The sequence below is a fragment of the Cucurbita pepo genome, chromosome LG07 (genome assembly GCF_002806865.2).
Source record: "Cucurbita pepo subsp. pepo cultivar mu-cu-16 chromosome LG07, ASM280686v2, whole genome shotgun sequence".
Classification (NCBI taxonomy): domain Eukaryota; kingdom Viridiplantae; phylum Streptophyta; class Magnoliopsida; order Cucurbitales; family Cucurbitaceae; genus Cucurbita; species Cucurbita pepo.
In genome coordinates this window covers 626,300-641,300 of record NC_036644.1, presented here as the reverse complement: position 1 = coordinate 641,300, position 15,001 = coordinate 626,300, and the positions used below count along the sequence as shown (strand labels likewise).

The following is a 15,001-nucleotide window of genomic DNA, read 5'->3' as shown; positions in this document are numbered from 1 at the left end:
TTAATTTTTAATTTTTAATTTTTAATTTTGATTTGAAGAGAAACACAAATTTATGCTTATCCTTGATTCACCTGTAAAGAGCGCCCATTTAGAACGATAACGCGGCAAACGTTTCCGAGCAGTACAGATTCAAGTTTCCTCACCGTCTCCATCTCAATCTCTGCCAATCTTCTACACAGATCAGGTACATCCTTAAATTCCGAGGTCATGTAGTTTTTTCTTTTTCTATGTGGATTGGTTTCAGCTTTTTCCTCCGAATATGGCAACTCAGGAACATGGTTTTTCTTTCGTCAAACAATGCTTCTTCTGGCTTTTCATCGCCTTCAGAGTTAATTTTTTAGATTTTCCCGAAATTCCATGAATGTAGCTTGTAGGATGCATTTCAATGCGGTATCGGTCCATAAAGATCCCAGTGTTAGTTTTTTTCCAATTGCCAAAAGTACGGGTTGTAATGATGTAGGTTCTAATATCCCAATTGGTCGTACTTTAGTTTTGTTTAGCTGTAATGTTCAGGTTGCTAAATTGAATTCTCATTGAGTTGATGGTTTGTTTGCAAACAAATTGGCGAAGTTTAATGTGAAGTTTTGTGGATAGCGACTGTAAGCTGTTCGATGAAATTCCTGTGAGAACATTGCCAGATTACACAGCTCTGGTTTAGGGCGTATTGTTGGTCAGATTAGTGGAGTGATCTTTTTGTGGCATTCAGATCGATACTTGATGAGGGAATACTACCTGATAAACACATTGAGCTTACGATTCTTATAGTATGTTCTAGAAGACAATTGGTGAAGACAAGTAAATGGTTTGTGGGTATGTCACTGAGAAGAGGTTGATCTCTGATATTTTCATTAGGAATGCTCTCATGAACTTCTATGGTAATTGTGGGGATTTTAGACTTTCGATCAATGTTCTTTATACGAGTGTAAAAGATGTGGTTTCGTGGACTGTGCTTGCTTCCGCTTACATGGAAAAAGGTATTTTCGATGTGGCGATGGAAGCATTTCACTCGATGCGGTCAAGTGGGTTGAGGCCTGATTTGATATCTTGGAATGCACTAATCTCGGGGTTTGCTCCCTATAGAGAGATTGACGCTGCTCTCCAATACCTGTACCACACAAGAAAAGGGTTGAGCCCAAGGGTTAATTCATTGAATGGAGTCATATCAGGCTGCGTTCACAATGGGCATTTCACAAATGCTTTGGATGTGTTTGTTAACATGCTGTTGTTTCCTAGAGTCCAAATAAGATGGTTCTATTTCTCAAAATTTTCTATGAAGATACGAAAGAATCAAAATCCGAATTCTTCACCTCGTAAAGGCAAAGAAAAAAGGGATTTGCTTCAAATAAAATCTCTTTCTCAAATAAAATATTTAGTGGTGTTTATGGGTTCTGTCTGTCTGTCTCTCTCTTTTTTTTCAATCCACGCTATATTGTGTTTAAAATTTCTTCAATGTTGAAATTCAGGGCGAGCTTTTGATATTGATTCTCTTTGAGGACATTTCCAAATGGATGTACACGGACAGCAGAAAGCGCAAGAGGCCCTAGATGTTGAAATCAAATCATTTTTTGATTCAGCTCCCCCTTTGAGGAATATTGAGAACGTCAGTGAAGATTTGAAAAAATTTATTGAAATGAATTCATCTGGCAAGTTCTTTCTTCGTTAATCTCTTAAGCATGCCTCTTTGTTTTGATTAGTTGTTATTCTCTAATATTCTACTTGGGGGATTACCTTGCCAGTACTTGCATTACGTAACACTTATCTAGTGTGGATATCTGTTACAAATTTTATTGAAGTACAATGATTAAATAAACCGTCCTAAAAAATTGAGTAATTAAACTTGTAATTTTACCTAATTTGTTTTTTTTTTTTTTTGGATCAATTTACTTGCAAGTATAGGAACTAGAAGTGCCAGGAAAGTTGTTTGTGTGACATCTGGGGGCACCACAGTTCCTTTAGAGCAAAGATGTGTTCGCTATATAGACAACTTCAGCTCAGGTCACAGAGGTGCAGCATCCACAGAGTAAATGACATTACACTTCACGTGTTATTTTAGAGATCACACATTGTTTTTTTTAAGTGATCTTGCTAATTTCTCCTAGGTACTTTTTGAAGGCTGGATATTCGGTTATCTTCTTATACCGGAAGTACGCACTTATCTTTGTTGGAACCGCATACTGTAAGAATCATTCCAGGTTAAAGCTTGATACTCTCCTGGGCTAATTTGTGGCTCTGTGATCAGGGGAACCTGTCAACCATATTGCAGTTTGCTTCCTGATTATCCATTCCTGGAGTGTTTTGAGTTCACCCATGAGTCAGGCATCCAAGGTTTTTTATTTTTTTGATCCTTAACTTTATCCATGCTATGCTGGTTACGTCTGTGATAGTGTCATCTGCTGTCGATGGGAAATTAATTTCCTGCGTATTCTGTTGGATACATCGTAGTTCTTGAAAACAGCATTTGTTCATAGGTGTACACGGAAACTTTCCTTTTGTTTTGAACTAAAAGTAAACTTTTGGGTGGAATAGTGGCTTTATGTATAATATCCTCACTCTAAATAGTTAGGGACGACTTGGGATGACTGATTTTATTATTCGGTGAATTTAATAAAGAGGAAGTTTTTTGTTATCTGGGGCCCAGGGTTAAGTAACGTTTCTAGCACTCTTTTATTTTGTTGATTAATTGTTATAATTCATAGTGAGGTGACTTTAATTCATTTCCAAATACAGTGCGCCAGCCTTATTCAGAAGCCGTGAAGTGGGCAATCAGTGAGCATCATGCTGTATGGACTAATTAATAGTATCATCACTCAATTTTGATTCTGATTTTTCTTTATATTTTCTGTGTATTAGACCATATCTAGCTTGGTTGATAAGGGAATACCATCGATTAGCAAAATTTGAGATGTCATATTGCAGGCAGTAGCAGATGGCACACTTCTGAAACTTCCTTTCACAACCATTTTTGAGTATCTTCAGGTAATTTTCCTTTCTTTTTCTTTTTGGGTTAGAACCCGATCTTTTAGGTTACGTTATGTCCATATTTGTGTGCTAGCTGCAGGAGCGATCTAGTATTAGAATATATGCCTTATATTGGTCAAAACTTACAATATCTTTAATTCAAAGCCAGAGTTTCAAATTATGCAAATTTTGAGGAAAGCATATTCATGGGGTTCACAAGTGAAAATACCACTCTAGATCCTAGAAGTTTAAATAGGTGAAACTTATCAAACTTGAGCACAAGGGAAGAAAATAGTTCTATCGAATGTCTTTCTTTTTTTTAAAAAAAAAAAAAAATTGTACTTTCTGTATTTGCAATGGAGAGAAGCCCCTTTATATACTAGTACTACTCCCACAAACGATAAAAAGGACACAAAAGTAACAGTGGTGCATACTTGCATCTGATCTTAATATTCGTGTACGTCAAAATGCACAATCCAATGTATCAAGTAATTGATCTAGTTCATGCATATAGCTTATATTTCAACAAGTTTGTGTAGGAACATATTAAGAGCTTATAAGCATAGGTGGTTAAATATTCTTTTTTATCCAGAAAAAACTTCTCTCTTTTATGGCATGTACAGTTCGGCAAAATTTGGCCACTATTCGCATTATCATCTACTGTTTTTTCTTAATCGTATTCTTTATTTTGCAGATATTGCACATGGTTGCGACATCATTGAGGAGTCTTGGGCCCTATGCACTCTTTTATCTTGCTGCAGCTGTGTCTGACTTTTATGTTCCATGGGAGAGCATGGTAATGGTTTAGCACAAAAGTAATTGTTTCCTATTTACCATCAGTTCAAATAAAAAGAGATTTTAATGTGCATTTATTCAGCGTGCTTCAATAATTCTTCTCATCTCTGAATTTCCTTGCTGTTACACAAATTAGGATTAGCACTTATGCAGCATACGTGTGGTTTACATCTGATGTGTGTGCCTGTGTGTCTTGCGTGTGAGATCTGTAGTCATATAGAAGCCTGTATCTGTCCAAAAGATCAATAGGCTTGAACTGTTGTACTGTCATGGATGGCTAGTTTTATACTTGCATCTCCACCTCTTGGTTTAATGAAGAAAATAGATTGTGAAGGACATGAATTCAAATATTTCCTCCTGTTTAAGCAAACGAGAATGATATGTATTTGTTTAACAGTGGTTCTCAATCGTCAAATGTCAATTCATTGGTTTAGCAATTCGTGGAACTACATTCCGATCATTGCCTTTATCCATTTTTCTACCGTTTTCATTTCAGGCAGAGCACAAGATTCAGTCAGGATCAGGCCCTTTGGACATGCGACTTGTTCAGGTGCCAAAGATGCTATCAGTGCTAAGGAGTGAATGGGCTCCAACGGCGTACTGTATCTCCTTCAAGGTATGTTCTGCTGGTTGAAACTACGTAATGTAAAAGCCCCCCCCCCCCAAAAAAAAAAAAGACGAACAAAAAGGAAACTAAGTGCACTGACAAATCCCCTCCCCAAATCTCTTCCATAGACCTCAGTTCTTACAGAGCACACGGTCCATCGGAGAGCTGGAATCGAGTTTCGAAGAACCATTCTTCGTTTAACAAATGACTGCCGCACATGAATTGCTTAAAAGCCAATTGAATGGATTTAGGGAGATCTTGGTTGAAGTTAAAACAATTAAAAAGCTCCCATAGGAAAAAATTCAAGAAAGGGCAATGGTGGAAGTGTGTGATTAACCCTCTTCTTTTTTCTGCCCAATAGATACTTATTTAGGGTTTGATTCTGCAAGATTAAAGCCTGAACATGGTGTTCTCTCTCCAAACCTTAGCTGATTTTTCCTACTATTATTTATTGGGATGCTTTCATATTTTCTGTGTTTTCTTTTATTTCTTGTCTTCTATATTCACTCCCTTATGGGTTTCTACTTTTTTTTTTTCACTAAATTTTTTCCGTTTGCTTAAACAACAGCTAGAGACTGATGTAAAAATCCTCTTGGAAAAGGCCAATGCAGCTCTGAAAAAGTACAAGATGCATATGGTCATTGCAAATGAACTTTTGACCCGCAAAGAGGAGGTAACACTTGTTACTGATAATGAAAATATTCATGTTCGGCGTGACCCGAAACAGGTTGGCGACGAAGTAGAGAAACATATTATCGAACATATTGTTGAGAAGCATTCTACTTATGTCGATAATTTGGACCAGAAAGTCTCGAGGGACACGGGATCATAGGAGTAATTGAGTACAAAACTGACGTCCCTTATCATCTGGTAATTTGTTCTGCTTTTTTCACATAGAAGAACAGATTTTCATACAGAGTCCCTTAAGTTTGCTGAACTTACAATCAACTTACAATTCAGCGTGAAGCTTTACATACATAATAATGTTGTTAGTTCTAAATTTTTACGAATAATTTGGGCCCTCAGTTTCTCATGTAAAGCTTGTAATTTCACAAATCTGTGAAGTTAAAGCGGCTGTGAGAGATGTGGCATACACCGTTGCGTTAATAAAATCATATGGCTTGCCCTCTTGTTGTTTGTTTAATAGAAACAGTAGCAGGTTCTGAGCTTAAAAAGGCTTAATATGTGATTAACATAGATGGTTTAGTATTCTAATTGCAGAGTAGTGTTTCCTTCTTACATTTGACGAGCATCTCAGGATTGTTTTTTCACTTCATACAATTGTTTCATTTGTATCACGGTGGCCCTAAATCAGCTGACTAAAAGATGGGTCGTCGAACTACGTATGTTCAAGCCTCCAACCTTCTCTTAGAAAACAATTTTAAAAACTGGAGTACATTTAGAATTTGGAATTTCACAAATTTTTATTATTAATATTTTAAATATATCATTACAAATTAGGAGGCAAAAAACTTCCACCTGCTTACTAGTTGTCGTAGAGACGAGGATGAAAAAGTGTTTCCCATTTCCACCGTGGACATCTCGACATCTCTACTAGAAAACGTAACCTTAGAAATCATTCACAAACATAGAGAATGTCTAAATCAAAGTTGATACTCATTAACAAAAAAATCTACCATTATAGATATATTCGTACTCACTCGAACTAAAACCAAACTGAAAGTATAAAGAACACGTGAATTCCACCTAATAAAATTATACGCCAATCAGTTATTAACTGAACATCAATGGAAAGAAAAGAGTATATTCCATGCTAATCCTAATATTCACCCTCTCGTTGCCATTCTAAAACGCATAAATAAATGTTTCATAAAAGAAAGAAGAAAAAAAAGATGAAAAGCTACCATATCATGTTTGTTGTAGCTTGTAACACAACCATGCAAGAAAAAAGATGTTCATATCTAAAAGGAAAGACTAAGAAGCAATAGGACCAATTAAGAGCATTGGGGGGGGCGGGGTGCTGATATTAGCATTCTACTGATTGCCATTAGATTAAGATTAAGAATAAAAAGCAAAGCAAAGCAAAGCGAAGGATAGCTATCCAAAAGATCCTTCAGATAATTGCATGCCTAATCGATCATTAGAAAAGCATCATCCTAAACTACCCATCAACTCTCGCAACTCACTCCCCAATAGGTTCTCCAGTCAATAAAGTCAAGTCAGCTTTACAAGTTGGGAAGCCTCCAAAAAGCTTGCACCGCCACTTTTGAAGGACCATAGTTTCATAACTCAACCACCAACTCTTTTTAGTTCTGTATGACTCAGAAACCTCACCAAGCACACCCAAGCACACCCAAGCACCTTCTATCAGGAGACAGATATCAAGCTTCATTTCTTTCAATACAACCTTTTTTTTCCTCTTTTGTTTTTTTTTTCTTTTTCTTTTTCTTTTCTTTACATAAATTCCTTTAGTGAACGCTTCAAATAAGTAGATTCATAAATCTTTCCATGCATCAGGGAGAGGCCCATTGGAAGTAATGGCATCGTGCCCCCTTGGTGGCAGTCCAATTCCCACAGCCAAAGAAAAAACTCCCTTGTTTTGGTCCTGGCTTCCGAACCATACCTCTGCTGCTCCTTACCCCACAGATACAGTAGGGGTGGTAATGGAAGATGGGAATGTGCATAGGCTTTGATTTCAATGGTGGTTGCGGCGGGAATGTAACGCCTCCTGGGGGTTGTTGTTTCCATTGAAATGGGCAGTCAGAAGTCTGCCACATCAATGAATTGGTGATGGAGAATCTGAAGCCTCTATGCATAAGAAGGGCGAGTAAACGTGCAGTGTTCTTGGCATCGTCGAGACCACAGTGAGCACGACCTTGCCAAGATAATCCTGCCATCTCAACAGCTTCCTTTAGATTGCATCGTTGTCCACCAAAAACCTCACAAAATGGAATTTTTAAGTTGATCCATCTGTCATCAGTCAAATCAGAAGAGAGAAGTAAGAACTAAATTGCAGTACTAAATATAAATATACAATTCTTTAGCAATTATAACCGTGTTTATCTACTGGTGAAAAGTTATGGGTGCCACCGAGTATTTTAGAATGCAGATGACGCCTTTTCTTATCGATGTATGTTCGTTCTTTTACTTGAAGATGTAACTGACTGTCAATGAACAATTCAAAGGGAATACTATTCTAAAGGCAAATGAAATATGCCAGTCCGTTTAAAGCTAAAAACAGATCACTTTCCTACTAAATGTAGGAACGTTTTCCCACTGAAGCTATAAACAATAGTAATTGATAAACAAAAATGCTGAACACTTGATAGTCATTGGGGGCAAATTCGAGAAGATGAAAAGTTGCACCGTCAGCTAAAGCTGTAAAAGTTAGACTAGGCAAATGGCTGAAGGATGAAGGTATCAATGATAAACTGTTTGGTTTGTTTTTCCTGCGAGATTTTAAGCTCCAAATGTGAGGATGCTCCTACCTTGATTGATTACTAACAGCACAACCAATAGCATTAAAATGATTTTGTTCTTCTAGTGCACTTCCGAGTTCATGATTGTTTAGGTTATCGTGATATGATTTAAACTATTATTTGTACTATGCATAGAAACAGCTTTTGTGAGGATCATTTACCGGTTGAAATATTGAGGCTTCCGAATCTTCTTGAAACGGCATTCCGACTCTAACATGACTCGGCAATCCCAGTTTGACCAAGTTACCACCGCAAAATTTGCGTTCTTTATCCCCTTCTTTTCAAGCCATTTATCATGCCTGAGGAGAGCTTCATTGAGAGTAACACCTCTGTCCACCTATAGACAGCAATGAGATAAGATAAAAATCAGAAGGTCCTAACAGATAAACAATGACCAAATAGAATTATAAAGGAAATAGAATGAGACTATAAGACTCCAAAGGCTACATGGAACACAAGATACTTCCCTTAGACTATAAGGCTTTCAAGGGTTCGGCTAGGTTTCAATTCAAGTCTATATCTTAGTCAAACCAACCCATGAAGACCCCTATTATAGGTAGTGGTAGGCCACACGTTAGAACCAAACTTCAAAGGCACCTAAATTACAACATCAGAAAATTATCGAAATCGTTAAAAGAAAATTATGTGCCAAACGAAGACTATGGAGGTAGATTGGATAAGTGAATCAGAAAAGATAAGAATCATATATTTTTAAAAAAATTAAATATAAAAAACACCCTAAATGTAGGACACAATAAGGAAAATCGATAATCAATCACACCACCAAGTTTGTTCCATGCCAGCAAGATGCAACCTCCAAGCGTAATTATTTTCTTTGAAGAAAAACAAGCTAAGCTTCAAACAAACCTGAATTTGCTGAATGCCAGTTAGATCCCTGCAGAAGTCGCTTAAGAGCTGATTGCAAGTTGGGCGCACATATGTTTGAAAGCAAGCTTCGAGTTGGCCAGTCACACTACTTACAATGACAGATGGGAACTCAATTATCTCCTGAGGATGGGGATTTTTATCCTTGTCACATGTTGCTTCAAAGTCTATAACCACAAAATATTGAAACTCTTGCAGCCGAAAATCACAATGGTAATTCTGTTCGAACATTTTGAAAGGAACATAATGGAAGCGATTCTCCAGTGGCAAAGAGTAGAACTGGCATTCGGAAGCACTCATCTGGCACTGCTGCACCTTTTGAGAGTCAAAATGGAAGGCAGGCCATGATCCAGAATTATGCTGATAAGCAGGTTTGTTGTGAAATTCATTTGGACGTTCAATAAAATTGTTAACCAATGGGTGGTTTGTTTCAGGAATATCATTGCTGCTATAACAACTGATTTCATCTGTACGTTCTTGGAAACCATCAACAGAATTTCCACTATGTTGCAGACTGAATGGCATTCCATTATTCTGGAGGCATTTTATAGAGGCCTCACAGTTCCTCTGCATACTTTCTGCAAACAAAGAAGCAAAAGAAATTAAAATGATTTTGAATTAAATATTGTATAGACAACATAGAAGGTTTCTCTAGTCAATATGGCTAAAACAATATCCAATAAAGATATAAAGTTAAACATTTAGAAGACCATAGGTGTTCCTGGAGGAAAACAAAGATAGATATCGCACTAAAAAATATTTAATTTACTATAACTGATCAACTAAATCTTTTTTGTCCAGTGGTATTTGGTAATTTGATGTTTGATATAATATCAAAGTATTGCCATCTCTTTCCAAATTAATATTGGTTTCACTTGTTAGGCATTTCATAAATTTTCAATCTCACAAGTGAGAGAAACTATCAAAATATTGATAAAAATATTAAATTCGTTGTAATCTATCAATTTAAGTTTTTAGGTTTTAGTAATTATTTAACCACTTAATGTCGCATAAAAGGTCAAAGTTTCAATTGGAAGAGAAATTACCGGATTGCAACCAGGAATAAAAGAGGTAAAACTATTACCATTTCTTGCGACTGGCAGATTCATACTGATTCAAAAGATGTCATTTCAGCAACATAAAGTCAAGGGAGGCTTACAGGATAGCAATATCGTAGAGAACTCTAAAAATTGCTTTCCACCTCTGGTATTGTTTCCTCAGTAATGAAAATTCTGACATTTATCTAAGAAAATCTCTACGGGGCAGATAACACCGGTTCTCATCAACAAAATCGGAAGTTGCATACTTGATCATTGTTGCTCATCCACAGCACAACAAGGGAAAATTTGAAAAGGATGGCTGACAAGAAAACAAGGTGAGGAAATCAGGAGGACGGGGAAGAAAATACAGGAATAGAAAAAGGATGTCATGGGAAGGAAATCAGAAAGGAAGGAACAAGAAACTTGGAAATGCTAATAGAGAGAGGGAAAATGAGAATAAACTGAAACCCAAAGCTATCTAATAGGATATTAAACATTTTCTTAAAATAATAAGATATATAAAATGGAAAACCTCAAACCAAGGGTGTTGCAAAAATGCTCTCAAAACTGTACAAACGACGGTGATTTTTTTAAAGAAGGAAACTAATAGTTTATTTATACATGAAAAGCACAAAAAAGCAGCCAGAATCCCAACCACTTGTGGAGGTTAGCATTTGAATTGGCATAAATCAAGAGATCTGTAGCCACATAAAAGATTTCGAGTTGCATTAGTTCTTCCTCCTAAAGTCCTTGATGGTATCGTTAGTGATGAGCAAATGGTCTAAAATTTTCCTCCCCCACTAAAATCTCCTGAAGACTTCGAGTTGCACTAGAAAGAATTCTCAAACCTCATCCAAGGTCTTCGCTATAATCTTATATAAACTTATAACAACAGTAATCAACCTAAAGTCCTTGATCATGTTTTGCATTTTCTTTGGGATGAGACAAACATAAGTTTCATTTATTAAGGCATCTAAAACCCTCCTGCGCGCACGCATAAAATTCACAAAAAGCCATTCAAAAAATCCTCTTTAATGCCCTCACAATTACCTCCATGGAGAAACCACCAGGGCATTAGGGACTTATCTCTTGCAAACCTAAAAACCACTTTACTTATCTCCTCCAAAAGAAAAAACGGCACATAACAGACTCCACACAACAGGAATGTAATTAAAAAAAAAAAAAGAGATAGTGACAAATGATACTTCATACATGTATAATCTATCTTAAACTAGAGCCCTGGTACCCTTCATTCCCAACTACTATAAAAATTCAAAAAGCTGCTAGAGGTAAGATGGATGATCGGTTGGAAGAGGTAGAGAGATCATGCCTCTTGAAGTAGCTAACTTTAAACTTGAAGATCTTTAACATTCAATAATTGTTAATTGCTTCATATAAGTCCTCTTAATAATGTCGCCATACCAAGAATCGCCTAATTATAAATAGCCGTGCTAGTCAGTGGTTAAAGTTACATTCCACGCCTGTTGAACCACCGGTGATTCAATTCCAAACTAGCTAATAAAACCTCGATTCAAATTTTCTGTCTAAGATTCAAATTACCTAAAAGAAACAGAAGAAAAACCCACAGAAGAAAAACCCAGACGATCATTCTCAGTTAACAAAGTCCCTACCCTTTGAACTTTAATGCTTTAAATGTTAAAGAAGCGTTGAAGTACAAGAGTTCTGACTAATGGCTCTTGGCATCTAAACTCCTAGATACTATTTAGTATGGTGCTCATAAACCCACTCTGTAAATACATGTGTTATTATATCAATATCTCCGGTCAGCCGCCTCCCTCTGATCTCAAAATTCCATAACAAAAAAAGCAACAAGAACTAACGTCAACTCAAAAGGGCAATGTCCATATCAATTCTTCACTTGACTCCTCGATTTCCCAATAGAACTACCCTCAGCTAAAAATAATAACAACAACAACTCTATACAGAATTAGAGTTACTATAGCGCTTGGAAATGTACAAAACAAAGTCGCAGAATCCCCCTCGAGCAGGAGGAAGAGAATGCGACTAAATCAGCACAAATTCATATTGATTGGATCAAAAAAAGAAACAAATACCAGTTGGGAGAAAACTTAAACAGTTCAAATAACGAAACCAGAGCAAACAAGCACCTTTGCGTTCAAGGGCCATCATGATCTTGAGAAGAGTAATTGAGATCGACCACCAAGTACATCAGATCTACCTCTGAAATCCCCTCCTGAAGAAGCCCGATGATAAGAACAAATATACCCCCGAGGAGCTGCCATATATACTCATAATAAATGGAAAAATCAAGGAAAACTGAAAACGGAGAAGAGAGAGAGACCTGGTGTGATCTGGAAGGTGAGCCGGGAGAGAGGAGGGAAGCAGTTTGGAAGGAAGAATCGAAAAATGTATATATATGTGTGTATTAAAAATTAAATATCGTATAAAAATCATATTATTATTGAAAATTTTGGGATTTTAGTGGCAAAAATAAATAATTTCAATTTTTTAATATATAAATATTAAAGTAATTGCATGCTTTAATTCCAACGGCGTTAGATTTTTTAAATTTCTTAAACCATATAATAATTATTAAAAAAATATATTTTAAAATGGAAATAATTTCATTATCACATTTTATTCTAAATTGAGAAAATTTGAACTTTTTAGCTGTTATCTGTTTGACCATAGACTTTTTTTTTTTTTTTCAATAAATAAATGCGTTAATTCAGTGGAAAATCATGAATTTATGAAACCCAGAGTAAATACATACTCAAAGTGGACAATATCATACAATTGTGGAGACTCGTGATTCCTAACATGGTAGAGTAATGCCATAAACTTAGCCATGTCAATAGAATCTTCAAATGTCGAACAAATGGTATAGTTTGTTCGAGGGCTCGAGAGAAAGGAGTCGAGCTTTGATTAAGGGGATGCTCAAAGTGGACAATATCTTACCCTTAACAGTTTGGTATAAATTTTTAAATTTGTAGGTACAAATTTGTACCCTTTGTTCGAGAGCTCCAGAGAAAGGAGTTATATTTTGTTCGGGCTCTTTGGTAGAAATCTGTACCCTTTGTTTGAGGACTTTAGAGAAAGGAGTTATATTTTGTTCGAGCTCCAGAAAAAAGAGTCGAGCTTGATTAAGGGAATGCTTAAAGTAGACAATATCTCATTCTAACAATTTGGTATAAAATTTTAAAAATTTAAATTTGTAATTTAACGTAATAAAAAATAAATATATTTAAAAAGTGATGGAAAATCTGTTAAATGTTAAAAATTAAAAAGATTAGACTAAATTTATAATTTAACGTAATAAAAAATAAATATATTTAAAAAGTGATAGAAAATCTGTTAAATTTAAAAAATTTAAAAAATTAGACTAAATTTATAATTTAACCTAATAAAAGACGAATATATTTTAAAAGTTATGGAAAATCTATTAAATTTAAAAAATTTAAAAAATTAGACTAAATTTACAATTTAACGTAATAAAAAATAAATATATTTAAAAAGTGATGAGAAATCTGTTAAATTTTAAAAATTTTAAAAATTTAAAAAATTAGGCTAAATTTATAATTTAACGTAATAATAAATAAATATATTTAAAAAGTGACAGGAAATCTGTTAAATTTTAAAAATTTTAAAAATTAGACTAAATTTATAATAATGAAAAATAAATATATTTAAAAAGTGATAGAAAATCTGTTAAATTTAAAAAATTTAAAAAATTAAATTTATAATTTAACCTAATAAAACGAATATATTTTAAAAGTTATGAAAAATCTATTAAATTTAAAAAATTTAAAAAAGTAGACTAAATTTACAATTTAACGTAATAAAAAATAAATATATTTAAAAAGTGATGAGAAATCTGTTAAATTTAAAAAATTTAAAAAATTAGACTAAATTTATAATTTAACGTAATAAGAACTAAATATATTTAAAAAGTGATGAAAAATCTATTAAATTTAAAAAATTTAAAAAATTAGGCTAAATTTATAATTTAACATAATAATAAATAAATATATTTAAAAAGTGACAGAAAATCTGTTAAATTTTAAAAATTTAAAAAATTAGACTAAATTTATAATAATAAAAAATAAATATATTTAAATAGTGGATGAAGGGACAAAAGTATTAAAAAAAATTATAAATAGATATAGACAATAAGGGTTCAGAAGATGAGAGAAAAATACAGAAATTAAGGAAAGAAAAGGAAAAAATAAAAAATAAAAAAAAAAGAAAAGATTGTAATTCGCCTCCATAAATACCATGTTGGCGGGCTCTCCAAAACCCTCCGCCAACCCCTAGCCGGCGGCTCCTAAACCCTGCGCGAACAAACAGTCTTAACCAGTCGAGAACGACGGAGGAAAGGCACTTTGCGGCGAAACAGTGGACGGAGGAAGACGGAGGAGAAGATGGTGGTGAAATTCTCCGAGAACCAAGACTATGAGGCGTTGCGCGAGCTGTTCAGACACCATATAGAATCGTTTGATCACCTCGTCGATGCGGGATTGGAGACTCTCATGAACAGCATCAAACCCGTCGAAATTTACGACTCCTTCACCGACAGAAAGCTTAGAAATATCCTTCATATGATTCTTTATGGCGTGGTTTTATTATTCTGTTATCTTTTANGGGGGGGGGGGGGGGGGGGGGGTTGATTTCTGGTGCATGTTTATTGCCTTGTTCTCTTGCTGTTACTTTGATTTGTCTGTTTAAACTGATGCATTGGACGAATCTCATCATACATTTGATAATTTTGCCCGGTCGATGTTAATCATTGACTTATAGTGGCGGAAAAGTAGATGGAGCTTTCTCTTCCATCCCCCTCACTGTTTTTCTCTTTGTAAGTTGGGAATTGGAGCATACGAGTGAGTGCAATCATGAATTTAGTAGTCGTAGCGTAGAAAAAATACATATTATTTTCCAATCAAGTAAATTTGGATGATGCACGTTCGAAGTATAAACATAGTGATGGATGGAGGGGTTTGATGTGGTGGCTTCAGAGCAATGTGGAGTTAGCTGTGGTGGCTTCATCCAATGTGCAAAGAAAACCATCAATGTAACAGATTGCTCAGAAGCATGCTAAATTGAAGGGAACTACTGTGGATTTATAACAGAATTCCTATTGAACCTCCAGTGGATCTAATCCATAGTACAAATCGTGGTTGATGATTCTTTAAAAATTGAAGAAGGAAAGGTACAGGAGATCCATGGAACCTTTTTGGCGGAGGGAGCTGCAAGATTCCTCACAAACCCACGTCAGTTGTGGTTTCGGGGTGGGGGGG

General features: G+C 35.2%; 3 protein-coding genes across 5 annotated transcripts in view; 2 read left to right on the top strand and 1 right to left on the bottom strand.

Annotated features, from left to right (window-relative positions):
- Positions 1–66: 66 nt before the first annotated feature.
- On the top strand, positions 67–5,490 carry LOC111798026 (phosphopantothenate--cysteine ligase 2-like). Its single transcript, XM_023680975.1, has 10 exons — positions 67–184; positions 1,464–1,643; positions 1,897–2,020; positions 2,100–2,144; positions 2,240–2,325; positions 2,728–2,780; positions 2,917–2,976; positions 3,653–3,754; positions 4,250–4,369; positions 4,929–5,490. Exons 2-10 carry the CDS (start codon positions 1,505–1,507, stop codon positions 5,190–5,192), a joined length of 993 nt encoding a protein of 330 aa, XP_023536743.1. The 5' UTR covers positions 67–184; positions 1,464–1,504; the 3' UTR covers positions 5,193–5,490.
- A 722-nt stretch (positions 5,491–6,212) lies between these two features.
- On the bottom strand, positions 6,213–12,140 carry LOC111798656 (3'-5' exoribonuclease 1-like). Of its 3 annotated transcripts, none has more exons than XM_023681943.1 (5): positions 12,049–12,140; positions 11,855–11,940; positions 8,668–9,263; positions 7,962–8,137; positions 6,213–7,291 (listed from the first exon to the last, which is right to left on the bottom strand). In XM_023681943.1, the coding sequence occupies exons 2-5, from the start codon at positions 11,874–11,876 to the stop codon at positions 6,835–6,837; spliced, it is 1,251 nt and encodes a 416-aa protein (XP_023537711.1). In that variant the 5' UTR covers positions 11,877–11,940; positions 12,049–12,140; the 3' UTR covers positions 6,213–6,834. The 3 variants fall into 3 exon arrangements, with proteins under 3 accessions (XP_023537711.1, XP_023537710.1, XP_023537712.1); XM_023681942.1 differs by lacking the exon at positions 12,049–12,140 and adding an exon at positions 9,770–10,044; XM_023681944.1 differs by lacking the exon at positions 12,049–12,140 and adding an exon at positions 9,845–10,044.
- Positions 12,141–13,980: 1,840 nt separating this feature from the next.
- Positions 13,981–15,001, top strand: part of LOC111798604 (DNA-directed RNA polymerase I subunit 2) — a 15,588-nt gene continuing 14,567 nt past the window's right edge. Inside the window, exon 1 of the mRNA XM_023681851.1 lies at positions 13,981–14,294. Within this exon, the coding sequence (XP_023537619.1) occupies positions 14,129–14,294 (166 nt within the window). The 5' untranslated portion in view covers positions 13,981–14,128. The remainder of the gene's footprint in view (positions 14,295–15,001) is intronic.

Excerpts from the sequence above, each read along its gene's own strand:
- LOC111798026 (XM_023680975.1), top strand. The coding sequence starts at position 1,505 with ATGGATGTACACGGACAGCAGAAAGCGCAAGAGGCCCTAGATGTTGAA. Across the intron at positions 3,755-4,249 it reads ATGTTCCATGGGAGAGCATG|GCAGAGCACAAGATTCAGTC; the intron begins GTAATGGTTTAG and ends TTTTCATTTCAG. Across the intron at positions 4,370-4,928 it reads CGTACTGTATCTCCTTCAAG|CTAGAGACTGATGTAAAAAT; the intron begins GTATGTTCTGCT and ends CTTAAACAACAG.
- LOC111798656 (XM_023681942.1), bottom strand. The coding sequence starts at position 9,794 with ATGAATCTGCCAGTCGCAAGAAATG. Across the intron at positions 8,138-8,667 it reads CTGGCATTCAGCAAATTCAG|GTGGACAGAGGTGTTACTCT; the intron begins GTTTGTTTGAAG and ends TGCTGTCTATAG. Across the intron at positions 7,292-7,961 it reads AAGCCTCAATATTTCAACCG|ATGGATCAACTTAAAAATTC; the intron begins GTAAATGATCCT and ends GACTGATGACAG.